This window comes from Mus caroli, unplaced genomic scaffold (genome assembly GCF_978045245.1).
Source record: "Mus caroli unplaced genomic scaffold, Mus_caroli_1 scaffold_8, whole genome shotgun sequence".
In the NCBI taxonomy this organism is placed as follows: domain Eukaryota; kingdom Metazoa; phylum Chordata; class Mammalia; order Rodentia; family Muridae; genus Mus; species Mus caroli.
The window spans coordinates 49,700,521-49,715,161 of NW_028227263.1; the positions used below are offsets into that span (position 1 = coordinate 49,700,521).

The 14,641-nt window shown below is 46.2% G+C and overlaps 1 protein-coding gene across 2 annotated transcripts in view; it reads right to left on the reverse strand.

The window, feature by feature from the left end:
* Positions 1-14,641, reverse strand: part of Tenm4 (teneurin transmembrane protein 4) — a 703,400-nt gene that overhangs the window by 180,947 nt on the left and 507,812 nt on the right. For both annotated transcript variants that reach the window (XM_029479435.2, XM_085841517.1), the window contains one exon: positions 2,562-2,732. In XM_029479435.2, the coding sequence (XP_029335295.1) occupies positions 2,562-2,732 (171 nt within the window). The remainder of the gene's footprint in view (positions 1-2,561; positions 2,733-14,641) is intronic.

The following is a 14,641-nucleotide window of genomic DNA, read 5'->3' on the forward strand; positions in this document are numbered from 1 at the left end:
GAAGCCACCATCATCCTTGTTTTACAGATGAGGAAACTAAGGCCAAACAGATGAAGTAACTAGAATGAGTTAATGCAAGAAATGCAAGGCTGGGTTGAGAACCACATTTGGGCAGTGTGTCTCCAAGGCACATTCAAGCCACCACTACCTTTTTTTCTCTCTTAATCACATCATACTGCTTTTCCCATGATCATGGTGCAGGGACGCTAATCTTAATTCTGTAATCAATTCTTTCCCCTGATACCATCAGAAGGGGCCAGCAATGTGCCCTCACAGTAGGGTGAAGAATTTCACTACTGAGATAAAGTCTAAGGACGCAGAGTTTTATCATCACAATTAAAAACAGAAACTGAGCAGACCTTGGTTTGATTGGGGTGGAAGGGTGAGGGGAACCATGTGGTCTCCCAGAGACTATAGGAAGCTTTCTCCTCTGCTTTTTCAGGCTCAGCAATCATTTCTGGTGCTGACTGCTTTCCAGTACTGCCCTCCATTTAAGGGGCTTAGAAACAGGATTTCCATTTGCATCAGTAATAACCGATAATCCCTTTAAGCAAAAATTCCCCAATTAAAATAAGCCAATAAGGCAGTGTAATTTTTGTGTTGTCCCTTATCTGCACCCCCTCCTCCTCCGGAAAAACTAAACAGAACCCAAACAACCCACAAACTAATTTCATTAGAGTGTAAGATTTCAGATAGACTTAACTCCGCTGAAGGAATGTCTGTTTGAGATTCATGGTGGGAAGAAAATACACTGTGTTACAGGAGATCCTTTGCCAATTCCTCTAAGGATAAAGATGGTTTAGGTGTGTTTTCACAGGCTGATCTAAAGACAGATGTTCCTCTATGGGTCTTCACTGGTGGCACTAGACAATATGAACTGGCGTGAGTGTTGCAAGCCATTAGCAGGACCATGGATAGTGCCACTTTTGTTAGATCCCTGAAGAGTGCCAGGTTGCCCTATAGTGAGTGATTCTTGTACAAGTTTCACCTGTAGGACTTGCAAATGGCAATGCACCCTATAGAGAACCCACAGCTCAGTGCTTTCTGATTGAGCCACAGGAAGTGAAAGTGCAGCCTAGAATGCCTGGCGGGAGGGGGGGAGTGTGTGTGGTGGTTTGCTTAAGCTGAGATCACAGTCAGCAGTTCCTGACTTCACCAGTGCCCCCCCACCCCACCCCCACTCCAATATGCTACCGTTTCCCTACCCCACCACTGGTGTTTCAGTTCTTAAAAATCTTTAAAAGGAAGAGGCCTGCCCTTTCCTTTCCAAACAATGGGTAAGCATTTGGGTTTGGTTCTCTTAGAAGTCTCCTCTTTTCACTTCCCTTAAATGTGTCCATAGGTCAACAGCTGACTTTGAACTTGAGGATCATCAATGCAGAGGTCACGAGGAGGTACTCTGGGTAAGCACAAGTTACCCCTTTAACCAAACCAATGGCTTTGAAAGGACACGGAGAGCCAAAAGGCATGAGCTCAGAGTTAAGTGAGACAAGGGGAAAACATGGTGTGAGCTGCAAAGGTAGGGGTCATGGCCACTTTGCCGACGGGGAAACAGCAGAGTGACAACAAAGATCCCAGCAGATGCAGGAGAAGGGAAGGCCACCGTGCCTGAAGGACACGTGGACTGGCCTGGGAGCTTACATCGTTCCAATTTTGGTGAGCCTGAACCGTTCTTGGATGACAGTGAGGGAAGTTGTATCTATGGATAAAGACCATTGAGATGTTCAAAATCTGGGTCCATGGATTCCCACTGAAGAAGGCCAAACACAGAATGTCACCACCATTTCTGTCATGGATGGATGGAAATGGCTTTGCCTCATTGTGCAACTGAATTTCACATCTGTATCACCTTTGAGGCCCTGACACCATGGGGATAGATCAGGTGGGGAAACTAATGGGGAGGGGAGTTGTGAGGGCCCTGAGGTCCCAGGCCTGAGTTCATATGCTCAGTTCTGACGTCCTCTGAGTCAAGTCACTTCATGTGATCATTTGTGTTCGCACCAAGAATGGACATAGCTAATTATACCCATTTCACAGGGTTGTGAGGGTAAAGTGTGTGGTGAAATGATGCTAGTAAGTTCTGATGCAAACACAGTGAGTACACAGTAACCGTTGTTACTACTGCAGATGAGGAAGCTGGGTCAGAGAGACTTGGTCACTGGGTCGGCAATCATCTGAAATGTTTCCATCGAAACATGCAGTCTAAGAGTCTTTCACCTGGAACACACCATCCCCTACCATGTCCCACTCCCACGCGTGCCTCTTGATCCCACAGGGTTTCCCAGAAGTGCTCCCCCTGACCCCACACAAAGATGGCTGGCTGGCCATGTGGATGCCCTGAAAGCATCCTCGAAGGCATGAAATGAGATGCGGCAGAGCACCCTGGGTCCCGCTGACCCGGATCTGGGATGAAGACACAGGTGGACTGCAGTCGGCATGGGGTGTGGAGGATGGAAGAAGCATGAGCTGTGAGTCGGGCACAGATGCGTGCATGGTGGAGGCCTCCTCCGTTCAAAGGCAGACACAGAGGACTCACAACACGGACAACGCAGCAACCCTACCTTCTGCGGCTCCTTTGCCTTTCCTGTCAGGGGTCTCTAAGCCAGTGCCCCCTGAGGGATACAGGGAGACGTCCGTTGGCACAGGCCAGCTGCTGGCTGTGTCCTCCGTGATCTCATACATCTGCCCCTCCATCGGCTGCAGGTGCCAGTTTAGGCCAAACAGGTGCATGGCTGTAGTGAGCAATGGAAAAAGTCATCTTTTTCTGCCGGAGGTGGAAATGGAACTCCCAAGCCACAAGCAGAGGGGGTCTGGGGCGGGGAACACAGACCCTCAGTTACCAGGCCCTGCAAGAGGGCTCGAGACACAGTGATAATCAAGGTTTTGGACCTTGCCTCGAGGGGTTCACAGTCTGATGATGTTAGGGATGATCAGGAAAAATCACAGTTTCAGGAGGTCTTGACCTTTTTGTTTAAAAGACAAATAACAATCTAGGAAGGAGAACTATAATTTGTATGACAAAGGATTATTTCCTTAATGTAAGAATAATACCTACAAATGAGTAAAGTCTAACAGTGCGGTAGAAAAATGGGCCTAGGATATGAACAGACAGGTTACAGAATAGGAAATACCAAAGGCCCTTAATCATACGAAAAGGCTCTTAACATCACTCACTGTGAAAGAAATCTAAGTCAAACTCTGAAATATTAGTTTTCACATATGGTTTGGCAAAGATAAACGGGGCTGAAAATATACTGTGTTGGCAGAGGAGGGGAGGCAGGTGCCCGCACACTTTGCTGGTGTGAGCATATATGAGTCTGTAATAAAAAGCCATAAAATTGAAAATATATTCACCCTTTACCCTAGGACTTCAGGTCCCAATTCTGGAAACTTCTCCTCTAGATATACTCACATATCTAATAAATGATGTACCTACAAGGTTACTCACTACAACATTATTTTAATAGTGAAATTTCATAAACTGGTCCATTGAGAAGAGGCTAGGTAGGATCTAGCCATACAACACAATAGCACTGATCATAAATAGACTGAGGAAGATTTTTATCTTTTTTTTTTCTTTTCTGGAACAGAAACCATAACTTGCTGAGGAATGCGTTTGACATACTGCCTTTGCCTTTACATTGTACTGAGTGTCGGAAGGATATGAAAGACAGTCATAACACTGGGTGCTCCCTGTGAGGGAAGCGGGTGCTACAGGGCTGGGGTGGGAGGGCGACATTCTGCACATCTTTATTTTGTGCCACGAGATGGCAAAGAGGGAACGCTGTGTGAAGTATACAGTGTGCATTCAAGCCGAGAATGCTGTTTCCACAAGGATTTGTAATCGGTGCGTGACTGCTCTCTGGACTTCACTTTGGGAATCAATACTGAGCTCTTGATGTGGGCATGGTGGCACACATCTGTAACCCCAGCAAGGGGGGGGGGGAGACCGAGGAGGCAGGCTGTGGGATCTATAAAGCTAGGAAGCCAGTCTGCTCCGTTTCGGTGAGGACCCCATTCACAAAAACAAAAAGCCAGGGCCACAAAGATGACTCGGTAGAGCAAAGCACCTGTTATACAAACCTGATGCCCCGAGTTCAGCCCCTTAAGTTATCAAAAGCTGCTCACTATGTGCTGGGGGTATGCATGGTGGCAAACTCAACTAAAGAAACTCTGCTTAGCAAAGTGGGAGGAGAGAACAAACCCCTAAAAACTGTCCTCTGATGTCCACTTGAGTCTTGTGGCATTCACGTGCTGGCACTCACACAGTGCCACATTACACACACACACACACACACACACACACACACACACCCCAAAACCCAACCCAACCCCCAAATCCTCTCCAAAATGAAACAAGACTTGAACCTGTTCAGTGGTCTGCACTCGCCACATCCAGGATGTGGCCTGGTTCTCCCACATGGAGCCAGCATTCATCTTCCTGGATCCCACACCATGCTCTGCATAGTACCCCTTCCTCTCCTTGATGATCCTATCTTTTAAAGGCTCTCTGTGGCAGACTCTGGAGAGTTAGTATTGACTCAGACAGCCAGAGTACACGGCCAAGAGTAAAGACAGATGCATTGGGATGTCCACACAGAAGGTCCTGGTGTAGAGGAGCGGGTGCCTGAAGAGGCTCACAGGAAGGCAGGGCCAATCTACAGAGATAGGAAGGTCTATGGAATTAGACTTACTACCTACTGTGTATATCTGGTAATATGAATGTATTCTTTCTAATTCTCATGTCAACCCACTAGACACAATTTTGAGAGGGTTAAAAATTATCAGGTGTTAGTATAGATTAATAACAAAATTAGAAAGTTAGTTAAAATTATGATATTTATAAGACAAGGATTGAGATGTTTTACTATGTGCTACATACTGTGTCAAAACTATCAGAACAATGTATACTTTGGCTTTCAGAACAACCCTAAAAGGTTAATTTTTGTAGCCAGATGTTGTAGATGATTACTTGAAGGTAAGGGAGCAACTGACATGTACAAAGTTCAGTGGACAAGAAGAAGCAGAGGCTGGTCTAGAACTCACATCTGCCCAGACATGAAAGCTCACACCCTGAGTCTGCTGCTGCCTCTTATCAGTTCTATCTCACAAGGCACAAGGCTGACATATGAAGACACCCCTGCCTGCACATCAGACAGTCTCCAAGGGCTTCACATCTGCAGATGGAACTAGGACTCTCCCACAGGATGCTGAGAAACAGGTTGCTGTGTTGTGGCTACGTTCACAAATGGTAGATTTGAGGACCTACAACAGCCTTTTTAGGCCACGAAACATGGTAAAGGCACCTGGCAAACGCAGCATATTCTGTGACTCCAGGACTTATTCAAATCAAGCTGGGTACATGGGGACATGGGGTCATGGTTGCTTCAGCCTGGAGGTTGTGTTTTTGTGATAGTGAGAAAATGACCTTTTGCTTTGCTTTGGTGTCTGTGATATGGGACCAGAGGTAAGAAAAGATTCTGAACACTAATTTCTGTTTCCTGGCTGCAGTAGTCTTCTCTGAATTGAGGAAACATATTCCACCAGTGCTTTTAGTACTGAAACAGTGGGGCGGTGTGCCAGAGGGTACTGTACCAGAGGTGTGTACCATGCCAACGGGGGTACTGTATAAGTAGTATACCATATCAGAGGAATACCATAGCGGAGGGGCCCTGTATCAGAGATATATACCATGTCAGTGGGGGTAGTTATAAGTGGTACTGTCAGAGGAACATGCAAGAGCAGTATCATGTCAGAGGGATACTATATCAGAGGTGTATACCATGTCAGAGGAATAAGTGTCAGAGGAACATGCAAGAGCAGTACCATGTCAGAGGGATGCTATATCAGAGGTGTATACCATGTCAGAGGGATAAGTGTCAGAGGAACACGCAAGAGCAGTACCATGTCAGAGGGGTGCTATATCAATCAGAGGGTGCTATATACCCAGTCAATGGAGCACCATGTCATAAGGGTACACTGAGATTTAGCATACCATATTATCAGTAGGAATACTATGTGCCAAGGTACTTTGCCAAGTGCACATAAGTACTGTATTTTCCCAGGCATTAGATTGGTTGATAATATCAGGGACAGGGATAATAGCAGCTCCCACTGACTGAGCAACTTTTTAGTCAGCAGTACTGTGCTGTAGCCTGCTTTCCACTTCTGAGTGATGATGGCGATAGAAAACAGCTAGCCGGCCTTCAAGGAGCGAAGCCGCTGTTTCCTAGGTTGAATTAGCTCACATCTCTACTTACCTTCCTACTGTTTTAATCTATATATTGGCAACTCCAAAGGTAATGGAGAACTTCCTTGAACTACACACAGCTCAGATGTACACCATTAAATGAGCAGCGCCTCTTCCCCCATTAGAGTCAATTATCTTATCTAAGAGTGCCAAGTGCTGTCTTGTTAAAAGGTCACAAGAATTAACTAATTCCAGAATGAATAGAATGCTCCCAGCTCTGTGAAAAGAAACATTTTTATTGTCAGAGCTCTCTCTTAATTTTAAGAAAATACAAAAGCAAGCCTTTCCTTTTTTTAAAAAACAAAACGAAACAAACAAAAACAAAAAACAAAACAAAAAAAAAACCCTGCTAGGACAATATTTGGTTGGCGGGGTAGGGTTAGAGTCTCAGAGATGAATCTGATTCCCAAGTCCAGGGACCCAGGGGAAATTAATAGGGTAAGGCAGTTCACAGTTGGGGGAGGGGCCGGAAGTAGATAGGTAAATGTTGACATCTCATTCTTTCTGCTCTGCCTCCTTGGAGAGGCTCACATAGCTGCGAGAGTGACAGGTAGTCAGTCTCCGTGACCTGTGGAAAAGGCCCCTCTGAAAGCAAAGCTTCACTTATAACCACTTGTGATGTATTCCCTCAGAAACTCCTCAGGCCACCCTGAAGTGACAATGGAGGACTATGGTGATAGGGAAAAGGATCAACGCCATCCAGATGGAGCTGAGACACACCTTGCTGATACTTTGCTACCCACTGATGCAATAGTAGCAAGTCTGTTCCAGGGGTAACCAACCACTTTCTGACTGGAAGTCCCACAGTCAGGAGGGAACTCGTATCTGCACCGTAAACCTCATGAGAGGCCCGGGGCCAGGGAGGACATAGGCCTGGGTTGGGGAAGTACTACTGCTGCCTTGCTAAGTGGACATGACGTGCCTGTCAAATTGCCTTCTGAACAATTATGACAACCCCTGTAGATTAGCACTGCTGGCAGCTTTGGTCAGAGACACTTCTTTAAATAGTGCATAGAATTAACTGCAGAGACTCATTATCTAGCCAGAGTGCTGGGAATAAGTGACTGTTAAATGCCCAGCTATACAGGAGACATCTTTATCACTCTCTCCAAGGCTCAGAAGACAAGAACCCAGGAGCTGGAGGACTGGTTGGAATATTGTGGAATGCTTTCTCCTGGGTATGACATGGCCTCACAGCTCCTGTGATTGCCTGCACAGGATGGAACTGATCGATACCCTGACATGAAGGGAGGGTGCTGGGGGGGTGGCTTTAAGGGCTCCACCCTACCCTGAAGATTTATAGACAATTGGTGGCTACTGGTGGAGAGAGAAACATTTTCTGCTGTGGTGTAGCCTCTGGTAAGATGTTCCAACTCCTGTAAGTAACCTCTCACCTATGTGTATGCAAAACTAATAATCAAACTGTCTGGGTTATAAATTAGGGGGGGAAAGGACATGAAAGTTAAAGGGGAACTAGCTAGGAAAAGGAAGGTGAAGAGTAGGAGTGGGGGGCACTTAAGAACAGTGGAGGGCAAATATGATCAAAGTGTATTACATGCATGCATGCAAATGTCATGATGAAGCCCATTATCATGCATGACTAGTGCATGCTAGTAAAATCCATTGCGGTCTTTGGAAGGTGAGAATTACAGACGTGAAATTAGAGGAAGCAAAGGACCAGTCAGCAATAGTATCTTGAAGCCAAAATGAATAGGATCTTTAGCCTGATGTCCGGCGCTCCAAAGAGAAGGCATGCTAAGAAGCCCTTAGCTCCATCACTGTACTGCCCGGTGAGTTTTACAGTCTTGGGTGAAGACGGGGAAGAGAGAAGAAGAGAGATAGTCTGTGTTCTCTTCAGGGGACACACAAACACAGACACATGCACAGAGACAGACAGACAGACAGATAGACTTACACGCACCCACACACACACACATGCTCAGTGAGGAATTTGGTCTTTAGAATCCATAAGCTTCAGTCACCACCTGATTCCTGACAGTCATTCAGGAAACAACAGAATCCTTCGAAAGTGTGGTCCATGGCCAACACATTATAGACATCATCCAGTCTCACGCTCGTGTAAACGGTGGTCTGGGCAGCATTAGTGAAGAATGTATATAATGGTACTGAAATGAAAGCTGAGCTAAAGTGACCTTTGAGTTACTGAAAGAAGTTATGGTGAGCTACCAAGACCAGATAGCAGAGCTGGCTTAAGGGTGAACAAGCTTCAAGCTCTTCCTCTTTCTATGTCTCACTTTCAGTTGAAGATAAAAGAAGCAACATAAAGCTACCCACAAAATAAAGGCTGAAATGTGAGTTGGAGGCTGGGGGTTTATGGGGCCACTCATCTCTGTCCTACAGTAACCCGCCTTTGAAGCGGTATCAAGTGGTGAACACTGTTTGGTCAAATGTTCTGAAAGTAGAGACCCTGGGTTAACAATAATAATAAAAGTCAAAAATATAAATGGTTCTCCCAGCCCTCTAAGGATAGAGGAGACCATTCAAATAACATAAATCGTTTATTGTACTCTTCATTCTTTGAAGAATGAAGAGGAACCACCCACCAATGCACACTGCAGGATTATGTAAATTATACCCTGCACTGTATATTTATAACTAAGGTGCAAATCCCTGTTCAAGTATACCAAGGGTGACCTAGATAAGAAGTGTGGTTTTCCCATTAGACTACTTGTAATTCAATGAAAAGGTGACAAGATGCTTGAAGAGTTCAGAGAGAGGCTGTGCAGAAGTAGCAGGGTTCACAGGATCACCCACATTGAAATGTTAATGACTTCTGAAAGCCAAGAGCCAGGGTGGGAAAGTTCAATCGCCCCAGCTCTGGTCCATCTGATCCTGGGGCTGACATTTTCCTGTCGCCTTTTCCTGCCCAGTGAGACATGAGCGATGGCTCAGAAAGTGCAAGCGTTGTCCTGACATTTGAAAAAAAAAAAAAAGGCTCCATTGATGTTCAGACACACTGAAGGCACCCTAGCACCCACCCTAGGAGAGGCAATTAACAAAGCCATTAAGCCAGCCTAGGAGAGGGGAGTTTCTGCTGTCACGAGGTAGGGGGGAGGCTCGAAACTCTGTGCAGACACCCACTTGCATGTATGCTGGGGAGGGAGTAGAGAGGGTTATAACTTCGAGGAACTGCTGGTCCAAGTAGCATTTGGGTAGTTTGGCTGCATATGGGTCTGTGCATCGCTCGCAGGCCTTGTGCCACCAGAGGCCAGGAAAAGGCATCGGATGCCCTGCAACTGGAGTTACAGACAGTTGTGAGCTTTAACGTGGGTGCTGGGAATGCTACCTCAGACCTCTGGAGAAGTGGCCAGTGTTCTTGACATCTGAGCCATCTCTCCAGGCTTACCAAGTAGCATTTTTAATCTCAAAAGTAGGAACCATGGTCACGTGATTGGCCACCCGCTTTTCCGTTTTAGTACTCAGATTTAGGACTTTTTTGTTTGTTAAAATAAAGTCACTGGTGTTCAGACTTCCAAGGAGGGGGGGGGATGACAATCTCAGGACAAAGCAAGATTCCCTGAAAAGGCCACAGTGTACTAAAGGTTCTTCAGCTCAACTGAATAGAACTCCATGACTGGGGAGAGTTGGAATGTTGCAGATCTAGAGCTATAATTACTGACTTTAGTCCCCCTAATAGCCATTACTAGCTGCTGTGAGAGATTTGCTCTTTCATCTGTCAGGTAAATCTCTGGAATATAGCCTGTTAACCAGACCACTGGCTTCCACCAACACCAAGGCGAAGTTACCAAAGAGCACCTGAGGCCTCTACACATTACCACGTGTGGCTGTAACCAATCTGCTGTCCTCACCAAAGTGTCTGGCCAATGCACTGAAGCATGACTTCCTTTTGTTTGGTGGCTATAAAGATTCTCTTTGACTGCATCTAGAATGGAACATGTCACCAGAGCCATCTGAATCTATTCCCAGGCCAGGCTCACCAGCTTTGGCTCAGAATAAACTAGTCCTTACTGATCTTTTGCATCAGCACCAACAATGACGAAAAGGCAAGATCCTACAAGAACAGCGACTTTTCATCTTCCAGTTCATATCCCTGCTTCTATGACGCTACCAGTGACACAGAGAGGAGTGTGGCAATGTAGCAGGTGAGTACCAGAAAGCAGCCTGGGCACCTGACACAGGACACTGGCTAAGGTACAGGGCACTGTACCCATGGGAACCTCTATGCAAACATCTATGAGCCACAATGAAGGTCTTTGGGATGTAGTGTTGGGGAAGGGAACGGGCATAAAACTGCATTTTTTTTTCTCCTGACTGTGCTTCTGTATGCATTTCTGTATATGCATGTGAAAAATCAACAAAGGAATAGATTAAAAGGACACCATGCTTGAATCACTGTGTTAGGCTTGTGGATACATTTTGTTCTGTGGTTTCCAAATATGCGTGTTAGTGCTGTTTTACATATGAAGAGAGGTCCTAGAACTCAGTCTCAGGCAAGATGGGTCTAAGGGTGATGGAGTGGAAGAAAGAGGCCTTAACCCAGCAGGTGTCAGACTCTAGACAACGGGAGTTATACCAGGTTATCTGGGGACCGTGGAAGCTCAGAAGGCTCTGTGACCTCCAAAGACACACAGGTAAGTGATGGAGCTGCATTTGAGTCCAGATCTTAGTTTCAAAGTGCAGGCTCTCAGTTATTGCCCTTCTGAGGAGTTACAGTGGCTAACATTAAATAAAAAGAAAAAAACAATAATAATAAAAAAAAGGAATCCAACACAAAGCTTTGCTGCAAGCACAGCTAGAGTTGCTCTTTGGGACACTTCAAGGGGCTTTCTTTTTTATGCTGACTTTCATGATCAAAATGGCATGCATGTTAGATTGTAGTCACGAGCAGAGTGCAGTCTGCCCAAGGCACAGAGCATGCTCATTTACTAGTCTCCTGACTTTGGGCAAAAGGTCTCAGCCTCACTCATTCTCAGCTTCCTCTCTTCAAAATGAAGCTTACTTATAACACCCATCCCAAAGGATCAAATGAGAGAACACATGGAATTGTCTCAGAGCAGTGCCTAGCACACAGTAGGAGCTTGATGAATGACAGCTGTCATAACCTCTGCCTCTGGATGCCTTGTTGCCCTTAGCTCCTGCACTTACTGAGAAATTAAGCCAGTTCTGTTGCCTGTCCTGTTTTTCTTTCTTTCTCCATATTCCTCATGACTCCCTGCCACACCATCTGCAGGTCCCTTTAAGATGCAGGCACTCTCTTGTTCCCATGAGTTGACAGACTCTGGGCACGGAATGAGAGTTATTTGTCCAACAGATAAAACAGCTTTTAAGGGTAGAATCGCTATAAAGCAGCCTGACAGGATCCCACCGGTGGCTACGTGGGGCTAATTTTAAATCAAGTAAATATACTGCGTTTCCTCCTGTCTCTCGCTAGAACATGACTGCAGCAATCAGGGCTACGGTCCCTCATTCACAGATGCACTTCTTCTACAGAATGGACTGTTGCATCATGGGTCGTTTTTCCCCACACTGTGTAGAACAGGGGAGAAGGCCACTTTTGTGTGGCAAACGTGCGCCCAGGGTCAATATGGACGCCCATTTAACTGGAAGGCACAGAGAGCTGGTGGAGGCAAGCTAAAGAGAAAAGGAAGCAGGGGGAACTTCATTTGCACAGGATTCCTACTGCAGCAATGGACTAGGAAATCTCCTCCCCATCAGGCTCAACTGAGACCTCTTCCATGCTTTCCTAGAATAGGGACTGGCCTGCTCTCTTCCCCCTTTCATCCTGCCTCAGACTCGTCATCTGGCTTGTCCCTGTCAGCTGTCAAAACTGCTGACTGTACAGTGGAGCAATGTCAATGATGTATGGCTGTGGCCAGCCTGGCCTCTGTGGCTGCTTCTCTAGGGATGACGTGCTAGCTTCATAACTTCCCTTTCTGCAGCTACAGTTTCCTTATACATGAGGTGGTGCCATCTATGCCAAGGCACCTGTACCTACCTTCAAGTAGGTAGAAGGTAGTTAGGTGGGTGTGGTGTGTACTTCAGTGCTGCTAACATCATCCTGACTGTTTTTGCGGTACATCAGGGTTCGTGATGAAGTAAAATAAGGATCTATGTGGATTTTGGGAGTTAAGAGGTCTGAGATTTTGTTTAAAAATGGGGAAGGTTACTACACTGAGTGTTTTGCTTCAGAGACTTACTAGCTCCTTCAAAAAACAGCTGAGGAGACTCAGCCTCGGCCAGTGCATTTGTGGAAGGATCTGGGTGCAAGACCCAAACGCACATCTTCAGATTATAGCTTTGATCTCTTTCTATTAGAAAACAACAACAAGAACAACAACAACAACAAACTGTGCCCGGAAGTCACAAAGAAATCCTGTGGGAGACGGAGAGTCATCCTTAGATTTTGTTGTGCCACCAGGCTGCACTTCCCAAATAGAAGGAGTCCAGCCTGGTGCCCAAAGCATGGGCAGTAAGCCCACCAAGGCTGAGAAACCTGCTGTTTCCCTCCCAGACAGCACCAGAGATGTGAAGCAGGGCGGACACAGACATTGTGAAGATTGTTATTAAAATAATAGCAGCTCTCCCTTGTGAGAACTGTTCTCTTGTGCATGGTATAATATTGGAGAAGTCACTTCCACATGTCACTTAACCCTTTTAAAGGCAGATACTGTTATAACCCGGTTTATAGAATGGTGTTGTATAGAACCCATTTATAGGTGTCTCAAAGCAGAGCTAGACACAGTTATTAATTAAATTCTGTAGCTCTAAGAAAGCAGGCTCCTAATTGTTTACAATTGCACCATTTACTAAAGCATTGCCATGGCCTCAGACAGAGCCCCAGGGACTCTGGGTCCTCAGCTCTGCTCTCGCTGTTGCCAAGGAAGCACAGCCCAGACAGCCCCCCTCCCTTATTTAATCTCAATTCGAACAAAAGTGGCTTCATAAGACCACTGCTGAGGGAACAAGCAGGCAGTGAGTTACCCTACAGAGAGAACATGCTGAAGCCTGGTGAGGGCCTGTCTATGCCTTATGGTCAAGGCTTCACTAATGACCTTGGGATCAGAGAAACCCAGGGACAGCCTGCCTATTCACACCACTCAGCTGGGGGCGGGCAGCCTTGCCCTCTGGGCAGCATTGAAGTCTGGGAAACTGCTTGTCATTTCCTCAGGGGGTGGGAGGCTGCTTTAAAGATCTCCTAGGATAGATTCCTCTCTGCACTAATGCATCCGAGCTGCAACACTGATTGCGAATCTACCTAAAGCAAGACTGCATGCAAGCTACTGCCTGTCACTCTATGGCCACCCGTCCTACACCTTCAGAAAATATCCAATGTGGTGGAATTAAAACAATGGGGTTGGCTAGTCCTGGTGCCTAGATAGAAGATGGCTGTTGCTATGTTCCACTTCCACATCTCCCGGACGATATGCTTTAGTTGGATCCCCAGGAACGATGCTTCCATGTCCTGATTTCCTTAGGCACATGAACCACGTGACTTCTCCTTTGCTTTTCCTATGATCAAAGTCAATTAGGAAGTGGTCTCCACCATCTCTTGAGGAGTTTTAATTTGGGCACCTATTATTAGTAGAGGGCTTTTCCCACTGGAACATTTGCTTTTGACAGCAATGAGGTCAGACAACTTGCCCTGGACGCTGCCACATAGATTATCGACTTGTGGTGTTTCTTTGCAAGGGGGAACGTTTGTGAATGAGGGCTGAGAAACCTCACAGGGCAGCCTTTGATGTCCTCTCTTATCCTTAGACTCTCCTGGCTCCTGCCCCCAGGCATTCCCCACCCTTGGGATCTTCCTGGTTTCTTGCCTTCCTGTGCCCTTCTGTGAATATGACAGATGTGAGGTCCTGTTGTTCTCTGAACACACTGATCCCTGTGTTTGGTTCCGGCTTTGATTTGGGAATTTGAGGCAAGTGCAGGCATTATAAGGATGATGACCAGGAAAGTGAAGATGACTGCGATGGTTAGAACCACAGCTGCTGGCTTTAAGCCGAGCCCAATGCCATGTCAGTGTCTAGACACAGAAAATTCCTGGCCAGCCTGGGCTACCTGTGACCCTGTCTTAAAAAGCAAAAATTAAAAATGGATGAATGAATGAACAAACCCCACAGAGTTCCCCAAGCATGTAGTATCTGGAAATGATAAAGGTGGTGGGAAAATGGGTTCGTCCTTTCATTATATGAACTTTGCTGGCCATAGTTCCCTGAGAACAGGCACTCTTCAGAAAGATTGGGTTTTAGGAGGGCTTTCAATGCATGTGTAATATCATGTCTGATAAGCTCTGTTGCTTCTCCCTGCATAAAGGTCTTGCTTTGTGTCGATTACATGCCCCTCAGTATACCCGTCCAGCCAAAATCCATGCTTTTGGTCTTTGCCTGGAATGCCTACTACCTTATCAAC